Source organism: Rhinopithecus bieti, unplaced genomic scaffold (assembly GCF_001698545.2).
Source record: "Rhinopithecus bieti isolate Rb0 unplaced genomic scaffold, ASM169854v2 scaffold_33474, whole genome shotgun sequence".
Lineage (NCBI taxonomy): Eukaryota > Metazoa > Chordata > Mammalia > Primates > Cercopithecidae > Rhinopithecus > Rhinopithecus bieti.
In genome coordinates, this window is record NW_016814460.1 from 404115 (window position 1) to 430409 (window position 26295).

At 52.5% G+C, this 26295-nt stretch overlaps 1 protein-coding gene and 1 long non-coding RNA gene across 3 annotated transcripts in view; one reads left to right on the forward strand and one right to left on the reverse strand.

The window, feature by feature from the left end:
* The first annotated feature begins 1735 nt into the window (after nt 1-1735).
* On the forward strand, nt 1736-26256 carry ITGA5 (integrin subunit alpha 5). 2 transcript variants are annotated; one of them, XM_017850932.1, is made up of 30 exons: nt 1736-2228; nt 9232-9362; nt 11588-11700; nt 11832-11952; nt 12207-12268; nt 12360-12405; nt 12921-13046; nt 13280-13324; nt 13464-13507; nt 15559-15615; nt 15766-15818; nt 16107-16315; nt 16591-16782; nt 17010-17055; nt 17239-17340; nt 17520-17575; nt 17707-17861; nt 18162-18299; nt 18436-18503; nt 19163-19313; nt 19400-19492; nt 19638-19717; nt 19828-19908; nt 20015-20120; nt 20491-20640; nt 21538-21621; nt 21742-21855; nt 23088-23189; nt 24061-24183; nt 25166-26256. In XM_017850932.1, the coding sequence occupies exons 1-30, from the start codon at nt 1864-1866 to the stop codon at nt 25247-25249; spliced, it is 3297 nt and encodes a 1098-aa protein (XP_017706421.1). In that variant the 5' UTR covers nt 1736-1863; the 3' UTR covers nt 25250-26256. The 2 variants fall into 2 exon arrangements, 1 of the variants encoding a protein (XP_017706421.1); XR_001881259.1 differs by lacking the exons at nt 24061-24183; nt 25166-26256 and adding an exon at nt 21933-22151 and having other exon boundaries at nt 23088-23175.
* Nucleotides 4998-26295, reverse strand: part of LOC108514616 (uncharacterized) — a 67935-nt gene continuing 46637 nt past the window's right edge. The window contains exons 2-5 of the long non-coding RNA XR_001881261.1: nt 13650-13759; nt 11454-11635; nt 11060-11133; nt 4998-5039 (exon numbers count right to left, since the gene is read on the reverse strand). This is a non-coding gene — a long non-coding RNA (uncharacterized LOC108514616). The remainder of the gene's footprint in view (nt 5040-11059; nt 11134-11453; nt 11636-13649; nt 13760-26295) is intronic.

Consider the following 26295-nt stretch of genomic DNA (forward strand, 5'->3'; position numbering starts at 1 on the left):
AAAATCTAAAGAGTTTGCCTAGACTGAGAAAGGAGAGTGTTTTGTTCACACACATGTGCTTTGCTGGGCTAAAAAGCAATCAGGCCTCAGCCCTTCTGCTCCCAAAGGGGGTTCCCAGCCCATGGCTTGAGTAGCTTTCACCTAAAGGTTGCCTTTTTGGCAATGCTTGGCTTAAAGATCCTGACCCAGAGATTCCTTGGGTTCCTCACCTAAGAAAGGGTCAGGACTTGCAGATGTGAGAATGGGATACGGGCCAGCATTGCCCCACAGTCTGGCCGGCCAGCCTCTCCCTTGGGCTGCAGCTGGCTCTGGAGAGGGGCTTTTAAAAAAGCAGATGGGTGATTTGGGACAGGAAGTAGAGTAGCAGAGTGAGGGGGAGAGTCATGGCAGGAAAAACAACATTGACTCTGGGCACCCTTATTCTGAGCCTTTCAGCCCAGAGTGGGGCAGAGGATTGGGGAACAGAAGGGACAGGGTTGACTTCAGGGGTAATATTCTGGAAAGGGAGGAGTCCTGGAGGAAAGGGACTGAAAGGCCTCGTAGTCCCCCTCCCCCAGACTAAGATAAAGGCTAGAATCCTGAAAAGTGATCTCATCACACAGAGCCAGAGCTTGGGGAAGAGGTGGGGGGCAGGGGTCACTGCCTTCCCTTACTAGAGTCCCTTCCTCTACTTCCACAGGGGATCTGGGAAGCATGGGGTCCTGGGTTCCAGCTGCCGGTGTTTTTTGGTTTTTGGTTTTGGGATTTTTTTTTTTTTTTTTTTTTTTTTTTTTTTGCAGATAGCCTTGCTCTGTCACCCAGGCTAGAGTGCAGTGGTGCAATCTTGGCTCACTGCAGCCTCTGCCTCCTGGGTTCAAGTAATTCTCCTGCTTCAGGTTCCCGAGTAACTTGGATTACAGGTGCGCACCAGCACGTCCGGCTAATTTTTGTATTTTTAGTGGAGATGGGTTTTGCCATTTTGGCCAGGCTGGTCTTGAACTCCTGGCCTCAGGTGATCTGCCCACCTGGGCATCCCAAAGTGCTGGGATTACAGGTGTGAGCCACCGTGCCTGGCCAGAGCTCCCAGTGTTTACAGCCGTTAGGAGTTGAAGGTTGGGTCCCTTTGCAAGACTTCCCACTACCACCACCACCCCTCACAATTCTCCAGGTTTGTAGGAATCAGGTGAGTTTAATCAAGAACGTACTGAGGGGCCAGCCACTCGCAGGCTTTTGGTTAACTGTCAGATCCAAGGAAGGGGCTCAGCAGAGGTTTACATACAGTAGGACCAAGAAGGGGGCAAACTGGAGCAGAATCCTCCTGGTGAATGACCCCAGACTCCTGGGATTTCAATACTAGCAGCTTGGAGGAGGAGGCAGCGGAACTTGAGGAGCCGGTGTAGGTCCTCTAGCAAGCTGACTGCGAACGCTGTATCTGTACCTGAACTCTTGTGTCCCAAATCCAGCTGGCTAGAACCCAGGCACCCGGTGGCCCCGGAAGGCAAGGGGGAATCCCAGTTGGCCGGACGCCAGAGGAGTCTCCTGTCTCTTTAGACCCCAAAGTCTCCTCCCTAAAGCACTGAGGGAGACCCCACACACATATACAGGCTTCCTCCGCCCACCAGAGGTGATTCCTTTCCTCATTAGGAAATTCTCCGCTCCCTTTTCCGACTCGTTTTCCGAGCGTTTACGTTGTACATCTGGAAAGGAGTGGGGAGGAAGGAGGGGAAGCAGAGAGGAGGGGGAAGAACCCAAACCCGCCCAATCTAACCCAGTCCAGACAACCGGCTTCCAGCTGGGGCTAAAGAAAGGGGGTTGGAGAGGTGCGCCTCCCCCCACGCCCCTTAGGGGTGGGGGACGCGGGCTCAGAGTTCCAGGGACCCAGGAATGCCCCCCCGCCAGCCCCCTCGGCAGGCGGGGGGAGGGCTCAGCCGGGAGTTTGGCAAACTCCTCCCCGCGTTGAGTCATTCGCCTCTGGGAGGTTTAGGAAGCGGCTCCGGGTCGGTGGCCCCAGGACAGGGAAGAGCGGGCGCTATGGGGAGCCGGACGCCAGAGTCCCCTCTCCACGCCGTGCAGCTGCGCTGGGGCCCCCGGCGCCGACCCCCGCTGCTGCCGCTGCTGCTGCTGCTGCTGCCGCCGCCACCCAGGGTCGGGGGCTTCAACTTTGACGCGGAGGCCCCAGCAGTGCTCTCGGGGCCCCCGGGCTCCTTCTTCGGATTCTCAGTGGAGTTTTACCGGCCGGGAACAGACGGGTGAGTGAGGAGGGCTGGCGAAGGGATGGGGGTGGGGTAGCCGCCTGGAGACTGGGGGCGCGGCTGGGGTCTGGAGGGGACCAGAGTTTGAGTTTGAGGGTGGAGTTTGGAAGGACTAGAGCTGCAGTTGGGGGCCCGCGCTAAAGTTGGGGGCCCGCGCTGAAGTAGGGAGGGCACCGTGGCGGGTGAGGAGGGGCCCTGGCGTTTGCGATCAGTGGGGAGACATGTGTCGGGTGGGGAGAGGACACGGAACTGGAGAAGTCTGGGCAGGGGTCTCCGGGCCAAGAGAGAGGAGAGCGCGTGAATGGAGAGCTGAGGGTCTCTGGCTGAAGTCTGTGGGTTGCTGGGACCTGAGGCGGGTGGGGGCGCAGAGGCCGGGAAGGGCTTTTGGGGGGCTCCAGGAGACCTCGGGATCCGTAGGGGCCATTGTGCGGCGAGAGAACGGGTAGAAGCCGAATGAACTACGTGTAGCAGGAGAAAAGTCAGAGACTGAGGGGGTCGGAAGGTTAAATGGGGGCCAGCCTCATCCTCCCCTCCCCCCCTCAACTCAGGCTGGGGAAGACCCGAGAGAGGAACGGCGGTTCCCTCTCCTTTCTCCTCTGTCTCCTACTCCTCCCTCCACCCCCATTCTCTGTTCAGGCGAGGGGATCCGAGAACTGGGGGCGAGTGAGGGGACCCTGGCAATGGGGCGCTGGGACTGGGGCGAACTCAGCCAAGGGCGGGTGCCGGGATGTGTCGGGAGGGGTGTGTGCGCGCGTGAAGGGGGGTGGGCGGTTTCCCTCTTCCTCTAGCTCTTGGGAGGAAGAGAAAAGCTGGTTTCCTGTAGCTGGTCGGCTGGAGCTGTGCTGAGACCGGGACTTCTGGGGCTGGGGTCGGAAGCTGGGGAGACGCCGGCTCCGTGGGGCCAAGAACGTCAGAATGAAGGACTCAGGACCCTGAAAGTCTCAAAGGAGGATCCTTATTCCCAACTCAGCAGAGTGATAAGCAGACCCGGACCCCGAGTGCCTAGAAAATGGGGTGCTGACAGGCTTAGGAAACAGGAGTTTGAGTGGAAGCAACATTAGAACCAAGGGTGTCTGTTTAAATGTGGGATGGGGGAGATTGGGAAGCAAAAGAGGTAGGTGGTTGTTCCTGGGCTAGGCCACAGATGCCAGATTCCTGGTCCTCCACAATGACTGGTGTAACCTTTTTTCTTCTACATCTCTGAGCTGGGAGCTTCCTACTGCTTACCCCCACCCCACCCCCAGGATCTCAGAGTTTGAGGGGAATTCTGTCAGAAGTGACCTGTTTTTACACATGAGACAGTTAACTGATCTCTACTCAGTCCCTATGGTTTTTGGAGAAAAGGGGTTAATCTAGCTAATACAATTGGGGAGAAAGGCAAATTCTCCTTTGTCTGGAGGACTTGGGGATGGGAGAAAAGAAAAATGATTAGGCCCGGGCAGTTGGTTCTGGGCTATTCAGTGTCCCCACCCAACCCCCACCCCACCCCCCTGGCCTTTTGCCCAAACCCCATTGCATCACCCTGGCCTGGAGCCTCTGCCAGGCCTGGTCTCCCCCAGGTTCCCTCAAACTTCTTATCACAGCCCTAATGGAGTAAAAAAGAGGGAGGGAGGAAGGAGATGAGGTCTCCTCTCGCAGATCAGAGTATCTAGTTGTCTGGCATTTAACCTTCTCTTTACTCTCCACCTCCCCTAAATTTCCCTTTAAAACACTCCTCTAAAACATCCGGACTTCACACATTCCTGGTCCCCTAGGTGTCTGTCTGGCCCCTGGCCTGATCCTATAGTCCCTAAAGTCCTCTTCTAAAACAGGACCCCAGTGCTCATCCCTTCCCCTCCCCTTCTGCTCATCTCCCCTCCCAAGAGAACCCAGGTGTCCAGCTTGCACTCCTTCCCTCTCATTTCCTATTTACAATACCCTCTTAGAGTAGAACATTCTACCTTCCCAGTGACCTTCTCCCACCACAGCTAGGCCTTCACCCACCTCCCCACAACACAAGACAAACATAGCCCCTCACCTACGGCCATTGCCAAAGAGGGACAGCCTCAGTGTTCTTGTTCTTCCTGCATCTCCTCTCTTGGTGAACACCAAAACCGCATTAAAGGACAGGGTGAGCACCAAAGCAGTTAGATAGTAGGAAAGGGCAAAGCTTTAAGTCAGACAGAGGTAGGTGTGAGTCCCCACTACTTACTAGTTTTTTGTGTGGTACCCTGGTACCTAGGGTGAGGTACTTAAGCTCTTGGAGCCTGGTCTTCCCATGAAAATCAGACACCTAACTAACGGAGTTCTGAGGACTAAATGAGAAAACATACAAAAGGAACCTGGTCTGCAGTGGGTGATCAATAGATGGGCAGCATGGTTTTTATGGGGTAGCTGTTTCTGGTTCTGGTTCTCTCCTTCCTGGCTACTGCCTAGTTCTTTAAGTTCTCCCCCATTTCTTACTTGCTTTGAGTATTTGCTTATACTGGTGATAGTAACAATAGTCTCTTATATTCCTTTAGCACTTTCGTATCGATTTTTCCATTGGATTGCAACAAAAATCCTTGTGTTAAAGCCAAGGAAGCATTATTGCCCCATTTTAGATATATAAAAACTGAGGCTGGCCAGGCGCAGTGGCTCACGCCTGTAATGCCAGCACTTTGGGAGGCCAAAGCGGGCAGATCACCTGAGGTCAGGAGTTCGAGACCAGCCTGGCCAAACTGGTGAAACCCCGTCACTACTAAAAATAAAAAAATTAGCCAAGTGTGCTGGCATGCACCTGTGTAATCCCAGCTACTCGGGAAGCTGAGGCAGGAGAATCGCTTGAACCTGGGAGGCCGAGATTGCAGTGAGCTGAGATCACACCACTGTACTCTGGGAGACAGAGAGAGACTCCATCTCAAAAAAACAGCAAACAAACCAACAAAAAATAAAAACAACTGAGGCTTCAGGAGTCATAGAAATTTTGAACCAGAAGTTAGTTTAGGAAACGTTCAAGGGAAATCCATCATTTTATGCCAGAGAATCCAAAGCTTGAAGAGAGACAGTGACTTGGCCCAGGACACTTGAAAGCTTGAAAGGCAGGCCAGTTTCAGCTCAGCCCCTTGTTTCCTTCTGCAACTGCCACAAGTGAAGACAGCTGTTCTTCCCCAGCCAATCATACATATCCCTTGTGAATGCACTGGGGGACCCCAAACCAGGTGTCCTCCTCTGGCCTGACCCGTGCTACTGTAGGACCTGTAGGAGCTGGGCAGTGGTCCACTTGCTGCTCTCCACCCCTGACCTTGTCAGGCCAACAGAGTCAAACAGTAACCCAGTATTGAACTGGGACTTGGTTAATCAAAAGCTGGGGAGACAGCAGATATGAGAGGAGGGAATCAGTTGGCAATGGGGTAGACCAGAATGCTGTCCTAGAAATCAGGATTCCTGATTTCTGCTTCATATTCTGGGAGGGATTCTGAGTGACCTAAGCACATTACTTAACTCCTCTGAGATAGTTTTCCCATCTACAGAATGAGAACATGGGACGAGGTGAGCAGCTTTGAACTTTTTCTTAAGGAGTGTCAGAACGAGGCCAGCCTGCCTTTATGCCATGTGGCCTGAGGCACCTACAGTAAAGTCTTAAAACCAGTGGGTGCTCTCTACAGTGCCTTCTAGCTATGGTAGTCTGTGTCTCTGAGGACCAACCCTTCCATTTCTGAGGCTTCAGAATAAATTATGGCAATTATTTCTTCTCTCAGACTCTATTTCAGAAGAGTGTACCTGCCAAACTGTATTTAGTAAGAAATAATGAATTCCTTTTCTCATTTTTTTTATTTTTATTTTTTATTTTTTTGAGACGGAGTTTCACTCTTGTTGCCCAGTCTGGGATATAATGGCGCAATCTCAGCTCACCGCAACCCCCACCTCCCGGGTTCAAGAGATTCTCCTGCCTCAGCCTCCTGAGTAGCTGGAATTACAGGCATGCGCCACCACGCCCAGCTAATTTTGTATTTTTAGTAGAGACAGGGTTTCACCACGTTGGTCAAGCTGGTCTCAAACTCCCGACCTCAGGTGATCCGCCTGCTTGGCCTCCCAAAGTGCTGGGATTACAAGCATGAGTCACTGCGCCCGGCTGTTTTGTTTTGTTTTGTTTTGTTTTGTTTTGTTTTTGAGACGGAGTCTCACTCTGTCCCCTGGCTGGAGTATAGTGGTGCGATCTCGGCTCACTGCAAGCCTCCTGGGTTCACGCCATTCTTCTGCCTCAGCCTCCTGAGTAGCTGGGACTACAGGTGCCCACCACCATGCCTGGCTAATTTTTTTGTATTTTTAGTACAGACAGAGTTTCACCATGTTAACCAGGATGGTCTTGATCTCCTGACCTTGTGATCCACCCATCTCAGCCTCCCAAAGTGCTGGGATTACAGGCGTGAGCCACCGCGTCTGACGCTTTTCTTGTTTTTTATTAACCAAAAACATCTATAGCTGCCAATCAGAGTTTCTGACCAGCATGAGATAACCAGGTTCCCACATAAGTTGATATAATTCCAGCCAAAAGCAAATACACTTTTAATTAGCCTAGGCCACCTTATCTGGTAAATGCATGATTTCCGTTAGCCTTTCTGAAATCTTGAAAATAGCCCACGGACCCTTCGTTGTTAACTTCTTAGACCCCTAAAAGTGCCCAACTGCTGCAGGATTTAGGAAGCAGGAACAAGATGTGGGAAAACAAAGACAAACTAGCTTGCATGCCATCCCTGGCGCCAGTCACCTCACTTGGCATGTTGGCAGGGGAGGCACTATTTATTGGATTGACTTAAGGTTGCTGGGATGGAAGGGCCACTGACTCTCCAGGTATAAGCCATGGGTAGTTGGCAGCAGGAAAGGAGGCCTGGGTCTATGTCACTTGCCTGCATGCCAGCTATCTTGAACCATCACACAGCCGGAATGGATATGCCCCTGACTTGCGGGCTTTACAAGCTTTGTAAACTCTCTGTCTTGCAACCTACTAAACTCCAGGCTACTTCCTCAGGCCACCCCAGAAGTGTCAGGCTCAGCTCCTCTCCAAGAGCAGTAGGTGTTGGACAAATTGGGAACAGGAATAGGGTCCCTTGGCCTTAGCCCGGAGATCCAGGAAAACTTTGAGATAACCTCTTCTTCACCCAGAGGAAGAGGGAGAGGGTACTGCCCAAGTCCACAGTTAGTGCCTGAACCAGAACTCTTGGCTCCTGGTCCAGCGCTCCTTTCACTGCTTCCTGTACCTCTACTGTTCTGGTCTAGTTCAGGTTGGTGGCCCTTTCTGCTTTCTAGAGCCTGAAGGCAGCAACCAAGTTCTCTGGGGGCTGCCCCTGCTGAGAGAGGGGTCTACTCCTCTCGCCTCACCCAGCCCTGGGGCGGTGCAGCCAGACCCCCCAATTGGATGTCAGGCCTGAGTGAGAAGGGTGGGGCCTGGCAGGGAGGTGGGGGTGTGGGAGACAAACGGAGAAGTGAGAGGTTGGAAACAGACAGGAAGCCACAGGCAGTAAACATTTCCTGTCCCCAGAGTAACAGAGACTGGCACCTCCCCTCCCCACCCCCCTAACTTCAGGAGCTCTCCCTCTTCAGCCTACCCATCTCCTATTCCTCTGGACCCTGCCTTCTCTCCCCTCCATTCTCACCACTGACCCTCACAGACCCCTCCTCACTCCCCACTTCCGTCCCCTCGGAACTGCCCTCTCTGCTGCTTCCATCCCCTATACCTCCTGGGCCACTCCTCCCTGCCTCAGTATACCTGGTCTTCTTGGAAAATACCCCCAGCTCTTGTAACCTCTACCATAATCCCTCACTTTGGGCCTTCTTGCCTAGTGAGAAAGCTGAGGAAGGTATTCAAATATCAGGGAAGGGGTAGGTATTGGACGGGCTGAAAGCTGAAAGTGGACAGAAACCAATAGAGATGGAGAAATGTAAAATCTGAGATAGAGAGATAGGATCCAAAAACCAAAACCAAGAGAACAAGCAGTCACAGGGGCAGAGGGACAGAGAGACTGAGAAGCAGTGCCAAAGGCAGACACGGAGCAGAGCAGAGGCCAAGGCTGGCAGGGGCACTGGTCCAGAGGCTGGGTCGAGTTGCCCAGGCAGCCAGATACAAGTCCTGGCAGGAGACCCTTAGGGGAAAGCCAAGAGAGCCAAGAGCTGTGTGGAAGTCTTGGAGGCAAGGGACCGAGGGATGAATGAGGCAGAGCTGACGGCAGGAGGACTGCCCAGCCCCTTAGCTATGACCATCCCATTACACAGGACCTCCAACAGAGGCAAACTTCTCGTCTCAGGGGGAACTATGTCCAGAACTAGGACCCCGGTAGAGAAGACTCAATTCAGTCAGCAGGGGGTGGTCTATGGGAAAGGGGTTCAGGGGCTGAGACAGAGACCCAGCCAGGAAGGGGAGGTCCACACCAGGGCCGGGGTGAGGGCAGGCCCAGGCCCAGTGGAACAATCTGTTTTCACTGTCCTCCAGCTCCTCTCTCCACTCCTGCTGCCTGATTTCCAAGACTCACATTTTCCTCCTACACGCCCCAAGGCCGGGTGGCTGGGCAGCCGGATGCCTGGGTCTTGGCCCAGGGAGGGGATTTGGCTTGGAAGGAGAGTATATAGGCGAGATGACAGACCCTGAGGCTCCACAGGACCTTGGGGTTCCAGAGGCTGCACATCTAATCTGAGCAGGTGCATATAGGAGAGGGAGAAGCCGGGGGTACAGGCTTTGGCCCCTCTTCCCCTTCTGGGAATTGACTCTGGTTCCTCTTCTCTTTATGAACAGGGGAAGGTAGGAGAGGACAGAGAATGGCGGGAGGAGGAGAGGGTTGTGTTAGTGACAGCGGCACATGGGGACCGCCTGACTCCAGTCTGTGCCTCTGGCATCTGTGGCATCTTCTGAGATATAAATACAACCCAGGGGGCATCTACTCCACCCCCAGCCAGCCCCAGCCTAGAGGTCTGGGTCCTTCCTGCCTCCAGACACCAATGAAGAGCTAGGAGCCATCCTGAACTGCCTCTCTTTTCCCCTTCACAGGGTCAGTGTGCTGGTGGGAGCGCCCAAGGCTAACACCAGCCAGCCAGGAGTGCTGCAGGGTGGTGCTGTCTACCTCTGTCCTTGGGGTGCCAGCCCCACACAGTGCACCCCCATTGAATTTGACAGCAAAGGTAGGCCAGTGAAATTCAGAGAGGGACTGTTGGGTGGGACTGCAGCCTGGGGGCAAGGCCTGGGTGGGGCCTGGGGTGAGGGGTGGAGCCTGCTGGAACCCCCGGCCACGTGACCGCTCAGCACCAGCTCTGGTGCTCCAGCTGCTTACAGTGGATCCCCATGGCACTCACTCCACGCTCCCCTCCAGCCCAGCCCAAGGAGGACGGGCATGATTCAGAAACATGTGGCTCTCATTTCCCCTGAATCACCCACAACTCTGGGAGGCCAGGGCCGTAACACAGACAAAGACAGGGAAATGTTGCACAAACTATTCAGTTGCTTTAACGAAGTACTGACTAAGTGACAGTGCATGACAGGCACTGTGCTGGTGCTGCAGGGGTTGAAACATGACTAAGCCACTGCCCTCAGGAGCTCAAGGTCTGAGTAGACACAGATGGATGGGAGGAAGACAGAGACTAACAGCTATCAGTTGCTCCGTGCCAGGCCCAGTTGTGAACACTTTACATGTATTAGTTCACTTAATCCTTTCAACAACTATATAAGGTATTATTTTCCCCATTTTCTAAGTGAGGAGACAGAGGTTAAGTAGCTTATCCAAGGTTGTACAACTAGCAAACATCGGAGTGAGGTTATGAACTAGGGCCATCTGTCTCCAGAAATAAAAACCGGAGAGGCCGGGCACAGTGGCACACATCTATAATCCCAGCACTTTGGGAGGCTGAGGCAGGAGGATCACTTGGTCCCAAGAGTTCAAGACCATCCTGGCCAACATAGTGAGACCCTGTCTCTACCAAAAACATTAGACAGGACCAGGCGCAGTGGCTCATGCTTGTAATCCCAGCACTTTGGGAGGCTGAGGCAGGTGGATCACTTGAGGCCAAGAGTTTGAGACCAGACTGGCCATCATGGCAAAACCCCATCTCTACTAAATATACAAAAACTAGCCAGTCATGGTGGCACTTGCCTGTAATCCCAGCTACTTGGGAAGCTGAGGCACAAGAATTACTTGAGCCCAGGAGGCAGAGGTTGCAGTAAGCTGAAATCACATCACTGTACTCCAGCATGGGCTACAGAGAAAGACTCTGTCTCAAAAAAAAAAAAAAAATGAGCCAGGCATAGTGGTGAGCACTTGTAGTCCCAGCTACTCGGGAGGCTGAGGTGGGAGGATCACTTGAGTGGGGAGGCCAAGGCTGCAATGAGTGGTACTTGCCCCACTGCCCTGCAGCCTGAGTGACAGAGCAAGACCCTGTTTAAAAAATAAAAATTTTAGGCCAGGCGCGGTGGCTCAAGCCTGTAATCCCAGCACTTTGGGAGGCCGAGACAGGCGGATCACGAGGTCAGGAGATCGAGACCATCCTGGCTAATACGGTGAAACCCTGTCTCTACTTAAAATACAAAAAACTAGCCGGGCGACGAGGCGGGCGCCTGTAGTCCCAGCTACTCGGGAGGCTGAGGCAGGAGAATGGCGTAAACCCGGGAGGCGGAGCTTGCAGTGAGCTGAGATCCGGCCACTGCACTCCAGCCTGGGTGGCAGAACAAGACTCCGTCTCAAAAAAAAAAATAAAAAATAAAAAAAAATAAAAATTTTTAAAAACCTGGGCAACATGGCAAAACCCCATCTGTACAAAAAACACAAAAATTAGCTGGGCATAGTTTCCACCCACTTGTGGGGCTGAGGTGGGAGGATCACTTGCACCTGGGAGGTCAAGATTGCAGTGAGCTGTAATCACGCCACTGCACTCCAGCCTGGGCAACAGAGTGAGACCCTATCTCAAAAAAAAAAAGAGGTGGAACAAGATGCTCTTAGAGACCCAGCCCAAGTACAGACAAAGAAGTTCAGCCAAAGGGTTACTGTCTTGGGAAATAGCCACTGTTCCCCACCACCCTCCTGCCCCTACTCCACAGCAGGCATCCTTATCTCAGTTGGGTGAGAAAGCAGGAGCCATGGGGAGGCAACTCTAGAAAGCCCAGGTTCTGTGTGCGTGTGCGTGCGTGTGTATGTGTGTGTGTGTATGTGTATGTGTGTAGTGGAGAGGTGAGTCAGGCTACACAAACAGGCTACACAAAGCAGAATTAAGCTCCTTACCAACTCTGCATTCCCAGTGAGTCATGGCGTCTCAGGGCTTGGAAGTGTTTGTTGGGTATCCCCAGGCTGAGGGTAGGGGCTGTCCTAGAGCTAAGCTGTCCATGGCTCAGCAAGACTCCCTCTTTTCACTCCCACAAGGCTCTCGGCTCCTGGAGTCCTCACTGTCCAGCTCAGAGGGAGAGGAGCCTGTGGAGTACAAGTCCTTGCAGTGGTTCGGGGCAACAGTTCGAGCCCATGGCTCCTCCATCTTGGTGAGGGGCCAGCAGGCTCAGTGGTGTGGTGGCCAGGGGATGGGCAGTGGTTGGGTAAAGCCGGGCCTGGAGGGAAGGAGGAAGGGCCTTACTGGACTGAATTTGAGGCCCCTCCTCCTGGGCCCTCCCAGGCATGCGCTCCACTGTACAGCTGGCGCACAGAGAAGGAGCCACTCAGCGACCCTGTGGGTACCTGCTACCTCTCCACAGATAACTTCACCCGAATTCTGGAGTATGCACCTTGCCGCTCAGGTAGGGGAAAGAGGGGGCCTGTGCCCCATGTCTGCCTTCTCGTATACTTGGAGTGTCTCATATACTTAGGGCTGACTCGTGCCCCCCACCATATACCCCCATGAGATTCTAAGTTGCTTAAGATAAAGGTTAACCCAGTTAGTTAGCCTTTATGCTTACTGTCTAGTCCAGGGAGGCCCTTACCTATGCCCTCTCTTCTTTCCTGGATGACCCATCTGTGCAGGGCTCATTTTCACCACCTTCTCCCCTCACAGATTTCAGCTGGGCAGCAGGACAGGGTTACTGCCAAGGAGGCTTCAGTGCTGAGTTCACTAAGGTGAGAGTGTGGTCTGGGAGAGAAGGGGCCGTGGGTGGTGGACACAGGGGGATCGAGACCAGATGTTGGACTCCCCTCCTTTCACCCACAGACTGGTCGTGTGGTTTTAGGTGGACCAGGAAGCTATTTCTGGCAAGGTAAGTCCTCTCTCTGCCATTCTTTGTTTTTTTTTTTTTTTTTTTTTTTGAGACGAAGTGTCATGCTGTCACCCAGGCTGGAGTGCAGTGGCACAACTTCTGCTGCCCGGGTGCAAGCAATTCTCCTGCCTCAGCCTCCCAAGTAGCTGGGATTACAGGTGCCTGCCACCACACCTGGCTAATTTTTGTAATTTTAGTAGAGATGGGGTTTTGCCATCTTGGCCAGGCTGGTCTTAGACTCCTGATCCACCTGCCTTGGCCTCCCAAAGTGCTGGGATTATAGGCGTGAGCCACCGTGCCCAGCGTGTTTCTGCCATTCTTTAAGTCCCCTGGCACATAGCCTCCCACCCTACTCCCAATTCTCCTCTTCCTTTCCTGAAACTTACATGCCACCACCCTCCCCATGCTTCCCTTTCTTGAACCAGACTTCTGAAATACTACCCAGTCAGCCCCCAGAGCCCCAAGCCCCCTTTGCCACCTCCTCACCATCTACTCCCTCTTCATCCTCGCTCCAGGCCAGATCCTGTCTGCCACTCAGGAGCAGATTGCAGAATCTTACTACCCCGAGTACCTGATCAACCTGGTTCAGGGGCAGCTGCAGACTCGCCAGGCCAGTTCCATCTATGATGACAGCTACCTAGGTGAGCAAGCAAGTGGGGAAGGGATGGCAGAGGGAGAACCTCAAGTGCTCCTGTCCTCATTCACCCCCTTGCCTCCCCTCTCCTACTCGGGCATCCCCAGCACCCCTGCCATACTTGCCATGTGCCTGCTGACTATGAAGGCCCAGCAGGGGTGGGGAAGGGATTGAGGGATAGGCCAGAGCAGAGGGGTCCCCAAAGCAGGAATCCTAACATCCACCCACTCTGTCCCCCAGGATACTCTGTGGCTGTAGGTGAATTCAGTGGTGATGACACAGAAGGTGAGTGTGTCCCCAGGCTGGGGCCAAGGGAGGGGGGTGGTTAGAGGCCCAGGGCCAGATAGCCCGTGAACTCGGCCACTTACCATTATCTACTTCCCTTTCCCCGACCTTAAGTCACAACTTTCTCTTCTCTCTGCAGACTTTGTTGCTGGTGTGCCCAAAGGGAACCTCACTTACGGCTATGTAAGACCCAGCCTGACCCCTCACTTCCTCTCCTCCCCTGCCTAATCACAAAGAACCATGCATGGCAGTTTGCAAGGGCTCAAAAAGGTGGATCAGAACACGGGCTCTGGAGGCAGACTGGCATTCAAGTTCTGGCACTTACTCTGACAGAATCATTCTGCTCTTTATTCATACTCTGCTTCCTGCTGAACCTCTCTGAGCCTCCTTCTTCTCTGTATACTGGGATAACAATCGTTCTGACCTCACAAGGCTCTGGCAAGGATGAAATGAGAAAATGCATGTGAAAGTAGTCAGTGAATTGTTGGGCAATGTACAACTGGCAGATGTTATTATTAGACGAGGACAAGTGCTTTTAAAAAGATACAGATAAGAGTGCCAGCGGAGTTCATTCAATTAACAACATTTATTAAGGCAAGGTAAGAGATAAGAAGATGAATAAGGTATCATACCCCATCTTATAAGATGCTTCTAATCAAGTATGACAGATAAGACACTCATACAATTATGATCTAAAGTGGAGCAACTATTCATTCTCTTCTCTACTCAGTGCATCAGGCACTATCTATTCATGATTTCTATTCTTCACAACAAGCCTATGGGGTAGATATTATCATTTGTATTTTACATGTGAGAACACTGAGGTTCTAAGAGACCAAGTAAGTTCCTTAAGATCAACCAGTTAGTAAGTAGGTTTAAAATCAGGTCTCTCGGCCGGGCGCGGTGCCTCATGCCTATAATCCCAGCACTTTGGGAGGCCAAGGCGGGCGGATCACGAGGTCAGGAGATTGAGACCATCCTGGCTAACACGGTGAAACCCCGTCTCTACTAAAAAAAAAAAAAAAATACAAAAAATTAGCCAGGCGTGGTGGCGGGAGCCTGTAGTCCCAGCTACTGGGGAGGCTGAGGCAGGAGAACGGCATAAACCTGGGAGGCGGAGCTTGCAATGAACCGAGATCACGCCACTGCACTCCAGCCTGGGTGACAGAGCGAGACTCCGTCTCGAAATAAAAAAAAAATAAAAAATCAGGTCTCTCTTAATCCAATATCGGCATTCTTTCTGCACTTTGCTAAACTTCAGAAAAGTGGATACAGTGACATAGCAGTTTAGGGGAAGGAATAATCTCCTTTCTAGGAAAAGGATGATAACAAGTTTGGGGAGTCAGGAAATAAAATTTAAAATTTTAAAAGGAAGAGGACAGATCAGAGAAGGTTCTATGAAGGTTCAGCAGAGATGAGTCAGGAGGGCATCCTGTGCAGGAGCACGAACGAGGTGGAAGAAAAGGAAACAATTTCAGCCCAGCTTAGCAGACTCATGAGCTGATTGAGGATGAGTAGAATATGGAAAGGTTGAGCAAAAACACATAGGTTAGGGCCAGATTCTCCAGAGCTTTGGAGGACCAGCCAAGAAGTTGAGACTTTGGGCAGTGACTGCAGGGAGCCACTGGATTTCCAAGCCAGAGGTAGCCTCCTAAATCTGCTGGGAGAGCTGGAGGCAGGGACAATGTCAAGACATCTGCCCAGCAGTCCTGGGAAAGGGCTCATACCAGGATTCAAGAGGCCTGGTGGGGCCAGTCACTAAGGGAACATAGGGGAGACATGGTGTTTGTGGTTCGGGGGACTGGAGGATGAGGATGACTTAGGTTTTGAACATGATGGGTTTGAGGCACCAGCGCACATTCAGTCACAATTATTATTGAGTGCCTGCTACTCACCAAGCATGACTTTAGGCTCTGAGGAGAAAGCAAAGGACAAAATCAAGTTCCTGCCCCTATTGATCTTACATTCTAGTGGGTAGAGAGGGACAAGGAACAGATAAATACAAATCTGTCAGTAGTTGGTGATTGATATGCAGAAAAGTAGTGAAGCAGACATAGGGTAGAGCTACCTGGCATAGAGGTGGGAATATGAGGGCAAAGCTGATGAGGGAGCTAGGGACAGTGGTCTGCATCTGTAAGGAATGCCTGCCCCTGGGGGTCCTGTACACATCCATTCTTTAACCATGGGATACTCTGGGATCCCAGGACCAATGGGCCTATCTCTTCATCCCCCAGGTCACCATCCTTAATGGCTCAGACATCCGATCCCTCTACAACTTCTCAGGGGAACAGGTAAGGATACCCCTCAATCCCACCCCAGCTTGGCCCTCTGCCAACGAAGCCCCAGCCCTGACCTGTGTCAGCCCAACTTCCCAGCCCTTCTTGATCCTGTGTATTGAACCTTCTAGTTCTGACCCAGTGCTGCCCCTTTGTCCTCCCCAGATGGCCTCCTACTTCGGCTATGCAGTGGCTGCCACAGACATCAATGGGGACGGGTGAGCAGTGGGAAATGAGCTCACTGTGATACCTCTCCCAGCTCCAGGAGGGAAGAGTGGGAATGGGACAGAAAATGCAAGGAGAATTTCTCCAGGCCTTTTTCTCTAGACTCTCGCTCATACCTGCATTCCCGTTGCTCAGGGACAAGGAAAGCTGAGAGCTAATGATCAGAGACCTCAGGTCTTCTGACTCGATGGAATCCAGAGTGCCTGGGGTTTCTGGCACTAGGATTGGGGTGGGGTGGCAAGACAGGGTATCGAGATGCCTGGGTTTGCCCTTCCCCTCAGGCTGGATGACTTGCTGGTGGGGGCACCGCTGCTCATGGATCGGACCCCTGACGGGCGGCCTCAGGAGGTGGGCAGGGTCTACGTCTACCTGCAGCACCCAGCCGGCATAGAGCCCACGCCCACCCTTACCCTCACTGGCCATGATGAGTTTGGCCGATTTGGCAGCTCCTTGACCCCCCTGGGGGACCTGGACCAGGATGGCTACAATGGTGAGTACCATGGGCTCAGAGAGTGAAAGGGGAGGCAGGGGCCCAAGTCAGAAGGGATTTGGGGAGAGGGCGTCTGTCAGCTAAGATACCCAGACCTCCATGACTTCCCGAGGGGTTAAAATCCCACTGTCTGGGTCTTGGGATTTGAAGAGACTAGAATATAGGGACTGACAGATGGGAAAAAACTAGGATCCTAGGTCCTGGGGTCTGGTAGTAGAGATTTGGGCCCCTGGATTCCTGGCCTGCTGACTAGTGTGTGTTCTTGTGTCTTCCAGATGTGGCCATTGGGGCTCCCTTTGGTGGGGAGACCCAGCAGGGAGTAGTGTTTGTATTCCCTGGGGGCCCAGGAGGGCTGGGCTCTAAGCCTTCCCAGGTTCTGCAACCCCTGTGGGCAGCCAGTCACACCCCAGACTTCTTTGGCTCTGCCCTTCGAGGAGGCCGAGACCTGGATGGCAACGGATACCCTGGTGAGTTGTGCCCGAGGCCCCTTTTCACCTTAAAATTCCCTGGTCACTGACCCCTACCCTCTCTTCTGCACCTTTCCTAAAGTTCCTGGGTGCCGTTCTAGCTAATTCCAACAGAGGGCGCTGTCTTCTCACTTCAGCCTCCCTGAGCGTTGAAACCAGGAGGGGTTAGGAAGAAAGGATCCTGATTTGGGGCTTGCTGTAAGAGGTGATTTCTTGACTTCTTACAGATCTGATTGTGGGGTCCTTTGGTGTGGACAAGGCTGTGGTATACAGGTATGAACTCCAAGGGGAGTTGAGGGGACAACCTGGGGGAACTGGAACTGGAAATTTCTCAACAGAGCTGAGGTTGGGAAAATCAATGCAGAGGACACACATTCTGGGGCTTGGGCATCAGTTTCCTGTGTCCAGGTTACAGAGGAGTCCTAATTCTATTGACCCCACATCCACTCTTGGCAGGGGCCGCCCCATCGTGTCTGCCAGTGCCTCCCTCACCATCTTCCCTGCCATGTTCAACCCAGAGGAGCGCAGCTGCAGCTTAGAGGGGAACCCTGTGGCCTGGTGAGCTGGTGCCCAGGAAATTGCAGAGACCTGAGCCTGGGAGTGGGCAGGGGCACCAAGTCTGCCTTCAGAAGGGGGAAAATGGGGGTGTCCTAGTCTGGGTCTGGCTGGGAGATAGGTAGAGGATAGGATGTCTGTTCCAGTTGGATTCACCAGCTTTCTTCTTGGTCTTTCTCCAGCATCAACCTTAGCTTCTGCCTCAATGCTTCTGGAAAACACGTTGCTGACTCCATTGGTGAGGGAGACTGCCTCGATCTCTCAGGCCCTAGGACAGGGAATGAAGGGACTGGGTACCTGGGGACATTTCTTCTCTCTGAAAAGATGAGGAGAGACAAGCAGTTTCCCCTTATATGTCCCTGGCTGCAGGCTTCACAGTGGAACTTCAGCTGGACTGGCAGAAGCAGAAGGGAGGGGTACGGCGGGCACTGTTCCTGGCCTCCAGGCAGGCAACCCTGACCCAGACCCTGCTCATCCAGAATGGGGCTCGAGAGGATTGCAGAGAGATGAAGATCTACCTCAGGGTATAGCCCAGAGGGCGGGGTGTGGACTGGCCAGGGAGGGTGGCCACATAGAACTGAGGGCACCTCCTGAAGGGAAAAAGTTTGGGGGATTCCAGTGAAGGGTTTGGGACTCTTGTGGGGACTGAGAAAGGGAGACCTTCTGTCAGAGGAGCTGGGAAGCAGGCTGCCAGGGCCTCTGAAACAATAAGAATGGTCAGAATTGGGCCCTAAGCAGACAAAGGGATATGAGAGAGGCTGAGGAGCAGGACCACCAAGTCTCCAGAGTCCCCTGACTCTGTGAACTCTCTCCTCTGTCCCCAGAATGAGTCAGAATTTCGAGACAAACTCTCCCCGATTCACATCGCTCTCAACTTCTCCTTGGACCCCCAAGCCCCAGTGGACAGCCACGGCCTCAGGCCAGCCCTACATTACCAGAGTAAGAGCCGGATAGAGGACAAGGTGAGGACAGGGCAGGGAGAAGGGACCTGGGAGGACAGAGGCCTGGGGACTGTGGGGGCAGGGCCCTGGAAAGAGAAGAGCCTACAGCCCAGGAATGGGTCTAAACTTCCCCTCTCAAGGCTGCCCTGCTCCCCAGGCTCAGATCTTGCTGGACTGTGGAGAAGACAACATCTGTGTGCCTGACCTGCAGCTGGAAGTGTTTGGGTAAGTACGGCTGACGGTAAGCTAGGGAGTTCCAGGTGCACCTGGCACCTGAAAAAGTCAGCTAGGGACATACTAGCTGTGTCGCCTTGGGAAGTTGCTCAGCTGCTCTGAGCTTTAACTCTTTTGTCTGTATAGTGGGAATAGTAGCATTTATTTCTCAGAGTTTTTAGAAAGATTAAATGAAATAATCTACATAAAAAATCTAGCCTAGTGCCTGCCATAGAGTTAGAACTCAGTAAACAGTATATATTATTACTGTATTATTACTCTTTTTTTTTTTTTTTTTGAGACGGAGTCATGCCCTTGTCACCCAGGCTGGAGTGCAGTGGCACAATCTCGGCTCACTGCAACCTCCACCTCCCAGGTTCAAGCAATTCTCTGCCTCAGCGTCCCAAGTAATTGGGATTACAGGTGCCTGCCACCATGCCCGGCTAATTTTTTTATTATTATTATTTTTAGTAGAGACAGGGTTTCACCATCTTGGCCAAACTTGTCTTGAACTCCTGACCTCGTGATCCACCCGCCTCAGCCTCCCAAAGTGCTGGGATTACAGGCGTGAGCCACCGCGCCCGGCCCTGTATTATTACTCCTATAATGGTCCTTTGTCCTGGTTTGAGGATTAATTCCCCAGTTTCCCTTACCCTCTGTGTCCCTTCCAGGGAGCAGAACCATGTGTACCTGGGTGACAAGAATGCCCTGAACCTCACTTTCCATGCCCAGAATGTGGGTGAGGGTGGCGCCTATGAGGCTGAGCTTCGGGTGACCGCCCCTCCAGAGGCTGAGTACTCAGGACTCGTCAGACATCCAGGGGTGAGATGAGATTCTCCAGGGGGAGTTGGGAGGATACCTCTCCAGAGAGAACACCAAAACCTGACCAGTGCCCACCCCACCTCCAGAACTTCTCCAGCCTGAGCTGTGACTACTTTGCCGTGAACCAGAGCCGCCTGCTGGTGTGTGACCTGGGCAACCCCATGAAGGCAGGAGCCAGTGTGAGTCTGGGATGAAAGAGGATGGGACAGAGGGAGAGCATACCTGAGGGCGGTAACCAGCCAGCCGAGAGCACCGCTGTGAGATGGGGAGGGAGAGTGAAATACACAGTCCAACTGCCCTCTTTTCCTCTTTTTCTGTCCCCAGCTGTGGGGTGGCCTTCGGTTTACAGTCCCTCATCTCCGGGACACTAAGAAAACCATCCAGTTTGACTTCCAGATCCTCAGGTAGGGAGTGAGTGTGTCTAGGCTGGGGCTGAGCTGGGGACAGAAGGGAGGGCTGGGCACAGTTCTCACTGGCTGCACTCTAGCACCTCAGTCTTGCCTCCATCCCACAGCAAGAATCTCAACAACTCGCAAAGCGACGTGGTTTCCTTCCGGCTCTCCGTGGAGGCTCAGGCCCAGGTCACCCTGAACGGGTCAGTGCCAGGCAGAATGGGGTCTTTCTGAGAGGGGAGACAGACTTCTAGGGAAGGATGCATATGGGGTTCTTTCCACCCTCCTCTAAACCACCCTCCTCCTTAGTGTCTCCAAGCCTGAGGCAGTGCTATTCCCAGTAAGCGACTGGCATCCCCGAGACCAGCCTCAGAAGGAGGAGGACGTGGGACCTGCTGTGCACCATGTCTATGAGGTAAGGAGGGAAAGGGGCAGGGCCAGAATGAATGAAGGGAAAGGAGAGATAGTATGAGTGACAGATGGCTGGAACCCACGTGAGGTACTGAGAGAGAGAGGAGGAAGGGGTAATGATATGAAAAGGCATGAGACAGAGTCCTGTGAGAAACAGCCAGAAGACAGGCCAGTTGAGTGGCTTGGAAAGAAAGATGGAGCCCCCTCCAAAAGTGTTGGCTAGAGAGGATTTCACCTCTGCCCATTGCTTCCCTGCTTCATCTCTGAGATAGGAGCCCAACAGCAGGGTATAGTGGAACCACGGTGATCCAGGGTCTCAAGGGGGCAGAAGCATTCCCTTCCTTCTCATGATGATTGTGTTCTTCCCTCCTCAGCTCATCAACCAAGGCCCCAGCTCCATTAGCCAGGGCGTGCTGGAGCTCAGCTGTCCCCAGGCTCTGGAAGGTCAGCAGCTCCTATATGTGACCAGAGTTACGGGACTCAACTGCACCACCAATCACCCCATTAACCCAAAGGGCCTGGAGGTGAGGGCCTGAACACTGGCATGGGGAAGAGGAGCAGGTTCAGAGAACCAAGGTGGAGGGATTGGGGAAGGTTGCTGGGGGCCTGCAAGAGGCAATGAGGATGTGCCTATAGCTAGGGCTGAGGGTCACAAGACCCAGAGGTACCTCAAAAGCCTCTGGAGGAAGAAGGATCTTCATCCACTGTGTTTCTTTCCGCCCGAACTATCCCTTCTTTGTTTCCTGGCATACCCCTAGGGCCCAGTTATGTGCCACCTCCTCTAGGAAGCCTTCTTCAAACCTTTTCCTCTGGGCCCCAATGCCTGTTTTATAGTTCATTTACTCATTAACATTGAATTAAATAAGTGCCTGTACTGAACCCTGTTAGGCCCAGGAAATATTGTACCAAACAAAACTGACAAGGTCTCCGCGTTCATGGAACTTACATTCTAGTGAAGGGTGATAGACATAGAAAATAGAGAAGGAGAAAAATTAACAGGGATTGAAAAGTGATGAAGTGAAGTGTTAGTAAGCTGTGGGGATACGGTTTAAATTGAATCACTGGAAAACCTCTTGAAGACGTCATTGTTGAATTGAGGCCTGAAAGATAAGGTTGAACCTGTCTGTAAGACTCAGGGATGAGCATTCCACACCGAGGGAACAGCCAGTGCAAAAACAGGAACATGGACCTAATTATTTATTTAAGCATCTCCTGCAGCGTGAACTCTAAGAACCAAGTTTTCTTCATTTCCATATTTTAACCCCGAGCTCGGTACCTTGCACACAGGCGGCGAACAGTTGGATGATCAATAAATAGATAGATGAAAGAAGAGGTTGAAGCTGCTCTGGAACCCAGGTGCCGGCTGACTCAGAAGCTGTAATGAGATGGGAAAGGGGCCCAATACTCTCTTTCTCTTATAGTTGGATCCCGAGGGTTCCCTGCACCACCGGCAAAAACGGGAAGCTCCAAGCCGCAGCTCTGCTTCCTCTGGACCTCAGATCCTGGTAAGTCAGACAGAGAATGAGGTGTGGAGGAAAGCGTTGAGTACTTGTTTGGGTTCTCACTTGTTTGGGTTGCCCTGACCACAAGGGCAGAACACCAGGTTCAAGCTTCTTTCTTCCTAGAAATGCCCGGAGGCTGAGTGTTTGAGGCTGCGCTGCGAGCTCGGGCCCCTGCACCAACAAGAGAGCCAAAGTCTGCAGCTGCATTTCCGAGTCTGGGCCAAGACTTTCTTGCAGGTGAGGGAGCCTTACCTCAGCCCTGACCCCTGACCTTTGGGCCTGCTTAGACTGACCCACCCCTTTCTCCACTACAGTAGCCACCTCTTCTTTGGTGAATGGGATCCAGCACTCCAGCTCCCCTTCCTTGCCCTTGTGTAGACCAAGCTGTATGTCCTTGGCGCCACCTAGTGACCACAGTGGGAGCAGCAGCTTCCCTTTCCTGGCCCATTCAGAGGAGGGAGGGCTGGAGGGAGACCAGTGTGCAAAGAATGCTAGAAAAACAGTGAGATGGAAGATGAATCCATAGTGGAGAGGTAAGCACATGTAGGAATAGTAAAGAGCAGTCACTTCTTGAGCACACACTGCAGGCCAGGCACTGTCCTGGTTTCAAAGCACATTAATAATTTTTAAAAAAAGTTTTTAGGCCGGGCGCAGTGGCTCAAGCCTGTAATCCCAGCACTTTGGGAGGCCGAGACGGGCGGATCACGAGGTCAGGAGATCGAGACCATCCTGGCTAACACGGTGAAACCCCGTCTCTATTAAAAAATACAAAAGCTAGCCGGGCGAGGTGGTGGGCGCCTATAGTCCCAGCTACTCGGGAGGCTGAGGCAGGAGAATGGCGTAAATCCGGGAGGCGGAGCTTGCAGTGAGCTGAGATCCCGCCACTGCACTCCAGCCCGGGGACACAGCGAGACTCCGTCTCAAAAAAAAAAAAAAGTTGTTATATTGAACATGTAGTCATCTAATTATATATTATCCAGTTACAATTATTCAGTTACACATTTGTTATCCCATATAAGGAACATCAAGAGAGGCTCAGGGGCCAGGCACAGTGGCTCACACCAGTAATCCCAGCACTTTGGGAGGCCGAGGTTGGCAGATCACTTGAGCCCTGAAGTTTGAGACCAGCCTGGGCAACATGGCAAAACTCCACTTCTAAAAAACAAAACAAAACAAAAATTAGGTGGGCACGATGGTACATGCCTGTAGTCCCAGCTACTTGGGAGGCTGAGGCAGGAGGATTGCTTGAGCCCAGGAGGTGGAAGTTGCAATGGCCTAAGACCACACCACTGCACTCCAGCCTGGGCAATAGTGTAAGACCTTGTCTCAAAAAAAAAAGAGAGAGCGAGAGACTCAGGAAGAATGAGTTCAAAATAGGGAAAGATCACAACCCCAGCCAGACCATGGGGAACCCTATGTCCTCTGGATCCCAAGAGAGGATGTGCTGACCAACTTTCCCCCGCCCACAGCGGGAGCACCAGCCATTTAGCCTGCAGTGTGAGGCTGTGTACAAAGCCCTGAAGATGCCCTACCGAATCCTGCCTCGGCAGCTGCCCCAAAAGGAGCGTCAGGTGAGTCTAGGGCCAGAGGACTGGACGAGGGAATACAGGGCTCAGAGTGCTGGAACCAGGGCTGGGACATGGGTGAGGGCTGGCCTTGGTATTGTTAACAACTGTTGAGAATCTAATATGCGCCAAGCACTGTGCAGATGCCAGAGACAGCGTGGTAAGCAAGACTGTGAACCTGGAGTTCACAGCCTCATGAAACAACAGTGTTCCAAGTGTGGTGATATTTATGAAAACACATAATAGGAACACCTGAACCCAGTCTAACTGGGTCAGGGAAGGCTTCCTGGAAGAAGTGATGTTCAAGCTGAGACCTGAAGAATAAATAGGAACTAACCAGGCTAGTCATTCAGGAAAAGGATATCCTGGGGAGAGGTGAATAACAGATATGAGGCCAAGCGCAGGGGCTCACACCTGTAATCCCAGCACTTTGGAAGGCCAACGCAAGCGGATTTCTTGAGCTCAGAAGTTCAAGACCAACCTGGGCAACACAGTGAGACCCTATCTCTACAAAAAAATACAAAAATTAGCCAGATGTGGTATTGCACATCTATGGTCCCAGCTACTCGGGAGCCTGAGGCAGGAGGATCGCTTGAGACCAGGAGGCAGAGGTTGTAGTGAGCCGAGATCGCACCACTGCCCTCCAGCCTGGGTGACAGAGTGAGACTCTGTCAAAGAAAGAAATGGATATGATATGAAAGCCCGAAAGTAAGAGATAATATTGTACATTTTAGGAACTTAAATTTTTAAGTTCAGAATGCTGTTAGTTCAAAATAAGAGGTGGGAAGTGGGTCTAGATCCAATGACAAGTGGAGGCCAAGTATAGGGTGGAAAGAACTTCTGAGCTTTCATTGACTTCACCCAACTTGTTCCCCAGGTGGCCACAGCTGTGCAATGGACCAAGGCAGAAGGCAGCTATGGTGTCCCACTGTGGATCATCATCCTAGCCATCCTTTTTGGCCTCCTGCTACTAGGTCTACTCATCTACATCCTCTACAAGGTCAGCCACATCCTGCTTGTGACTTGGCCACCCTCTCATCAGGCTCTGCCCTTGACCTGGCACAGTCCCAAGTATCTACCTCTAGACTAGTTCACCAGCCATGTGCCCCCACCTCTGTCCTGGCTACATGCATCCCATCCTAACCTTTCCTATAGGATCCCTCACTTCATTCTATAGCCCCTAGCTTAGAAAGGGTCCTCTTGACTCAAGACGGTAAGTTTGCCTATACTTGCAAAATCAGTGGAACCCACAGATTACAAATACATGGCATTTGTGCTGTCAGTTTCTCCAAAAATCCATGGCAGTCATCACTAACCTAGAAATGGCTACTGATCATCTCCTAAAAGTGGCTTCAGAATCTCTCTCAAGAGGCAGCCATGGCCAACTGTGGTGGCTCACCCCTGTAATCCCAACATTTTGGGAGGCCAGGGTGGGAAGACAGCTTGAGCCCGGGAATTCAAGACCAGCCTGGGTAGCACACTAGGACTTTGTCTCTACAAAAAAACACAAAGATTAGCCAGGTTTGATGGTGCGTGCCTATGGTCCCAGCTACTCTGGAGGCTGAGGTGGGAGGATCGCTTGAGCGCAGGAGTTTGAGGCTACAGTGAGCCATGATCATGCCACTGCACTCCAGGCTGGTCAACAGAGTGAGACCCTGTCTCAAAAACCAACAAACAAAAGCAGCCACTACTAAGCAATCAGACTGGCCGCTTGAGTTCAAACCTATCTGCCATTTCTGGCTTAACTGGGGAATTTTAAAAACACTGGCAAAAGATACCCACCATGCAAAACCACCCCCAAGTTTAGTCCTCCTGGGTCCATTGCATAACTTGGAAGAGTAGTCCTAGCCTGAATTCAGAGGCCACTTTGCAAGATGTAGAGGTTGGAGGCACTAGAGTCCTCCTTATTACTTCTTGGGATAAGAGCTGTGGAGAAAAGGCAACCATAGTACCTAAACTCTCCCTCTTTTCCCCTTTATCAGCTCGGATTCTTCAAACGCTCCCTCCCATATGGCACCGCCATGGAAAAAGCTCAGCTCAAGCCTCCAGCCACCTCTGATGCCTGAGTCCTCCCAATTTCAGACTCCCAATCCTGAAGAACCAGTCCCCCCACCCTCATTCTACTGAAAGGGAGGGGTCTGGGTACTTCCTGAAGGTGCTGAGGGCCAGGGAGAAGCTCCTCTCCCCAGCCCAGAGACATACTTGAAGGGCCAGAGCCAGGCGGGTGAGGAGCTGGGGATCCCTCCCCTCCATGCACTGTGAAGGACCCTTGTTTACACATACCCTCTTCATGGATGGGGGAACTCAGATCCAGGGACAGAGGCCCCAGCCTCCCTGAAGCCTTTGCATTTTGGAGAGTTTCCTGAAACAACTTGGAAAGATAACTAGGAAATCCATTCACAGTTCTTTGGGCCAGACATGCCACAAGGACTTCCTGTCCAGCTCCAACCTGCAAAGATCTGTCCACAGCCTTGCCAGAGATCCAAAAGAAGCCCCCAGCTAAGAACTTGGAACTTGGCAGCTCTGGACAGCCCCACTCTGGTGGGCCAAGAAGGAACACTAACTATGGATGGTGCCCCAGGACCAGCTCAGGACAGATGCCACAAGGATAGATGCTGCCCAGAGCCCAGCTCGAAGGGGAATCAGAACTCAAATGGGGCCAGATCCAGCCTGGGGTCTAGAGTTGATCTGGAACCCAGACTCAGACATTGACACCTAATCCAGGCAGATCTGGGACTATATTTGGGACTGCTCCAGACCTGATCCTGGAGGCCCAGTTCACCCTGATTTAGGAGAAGCCAGGAATTTCCCAGGACCCCGAAGGGGCCATGATGGCAACAGATCTGGAACCTCAGCCTGGCCAGACACAGGCCCTCCCTGTTCCCCAGAGAAAGGGGAGCCCACTGTCCTGGGCCTGCAGAATTTGGGTTCTGCCTGCCAGCTGCACTGATGCTGCCCCTCCTCTCTCTGCCCAACCCTTCCCTCACCTTGGCACCAGACACCCAGGACTTATTTAAACTCTGTTGCAAGTGCAATAAATCTGACCCAGTGCCCCCACTGACCAGAACTAGAATCTGTGATCTCATACCTCACTCTTTCCAAACCCATTCTG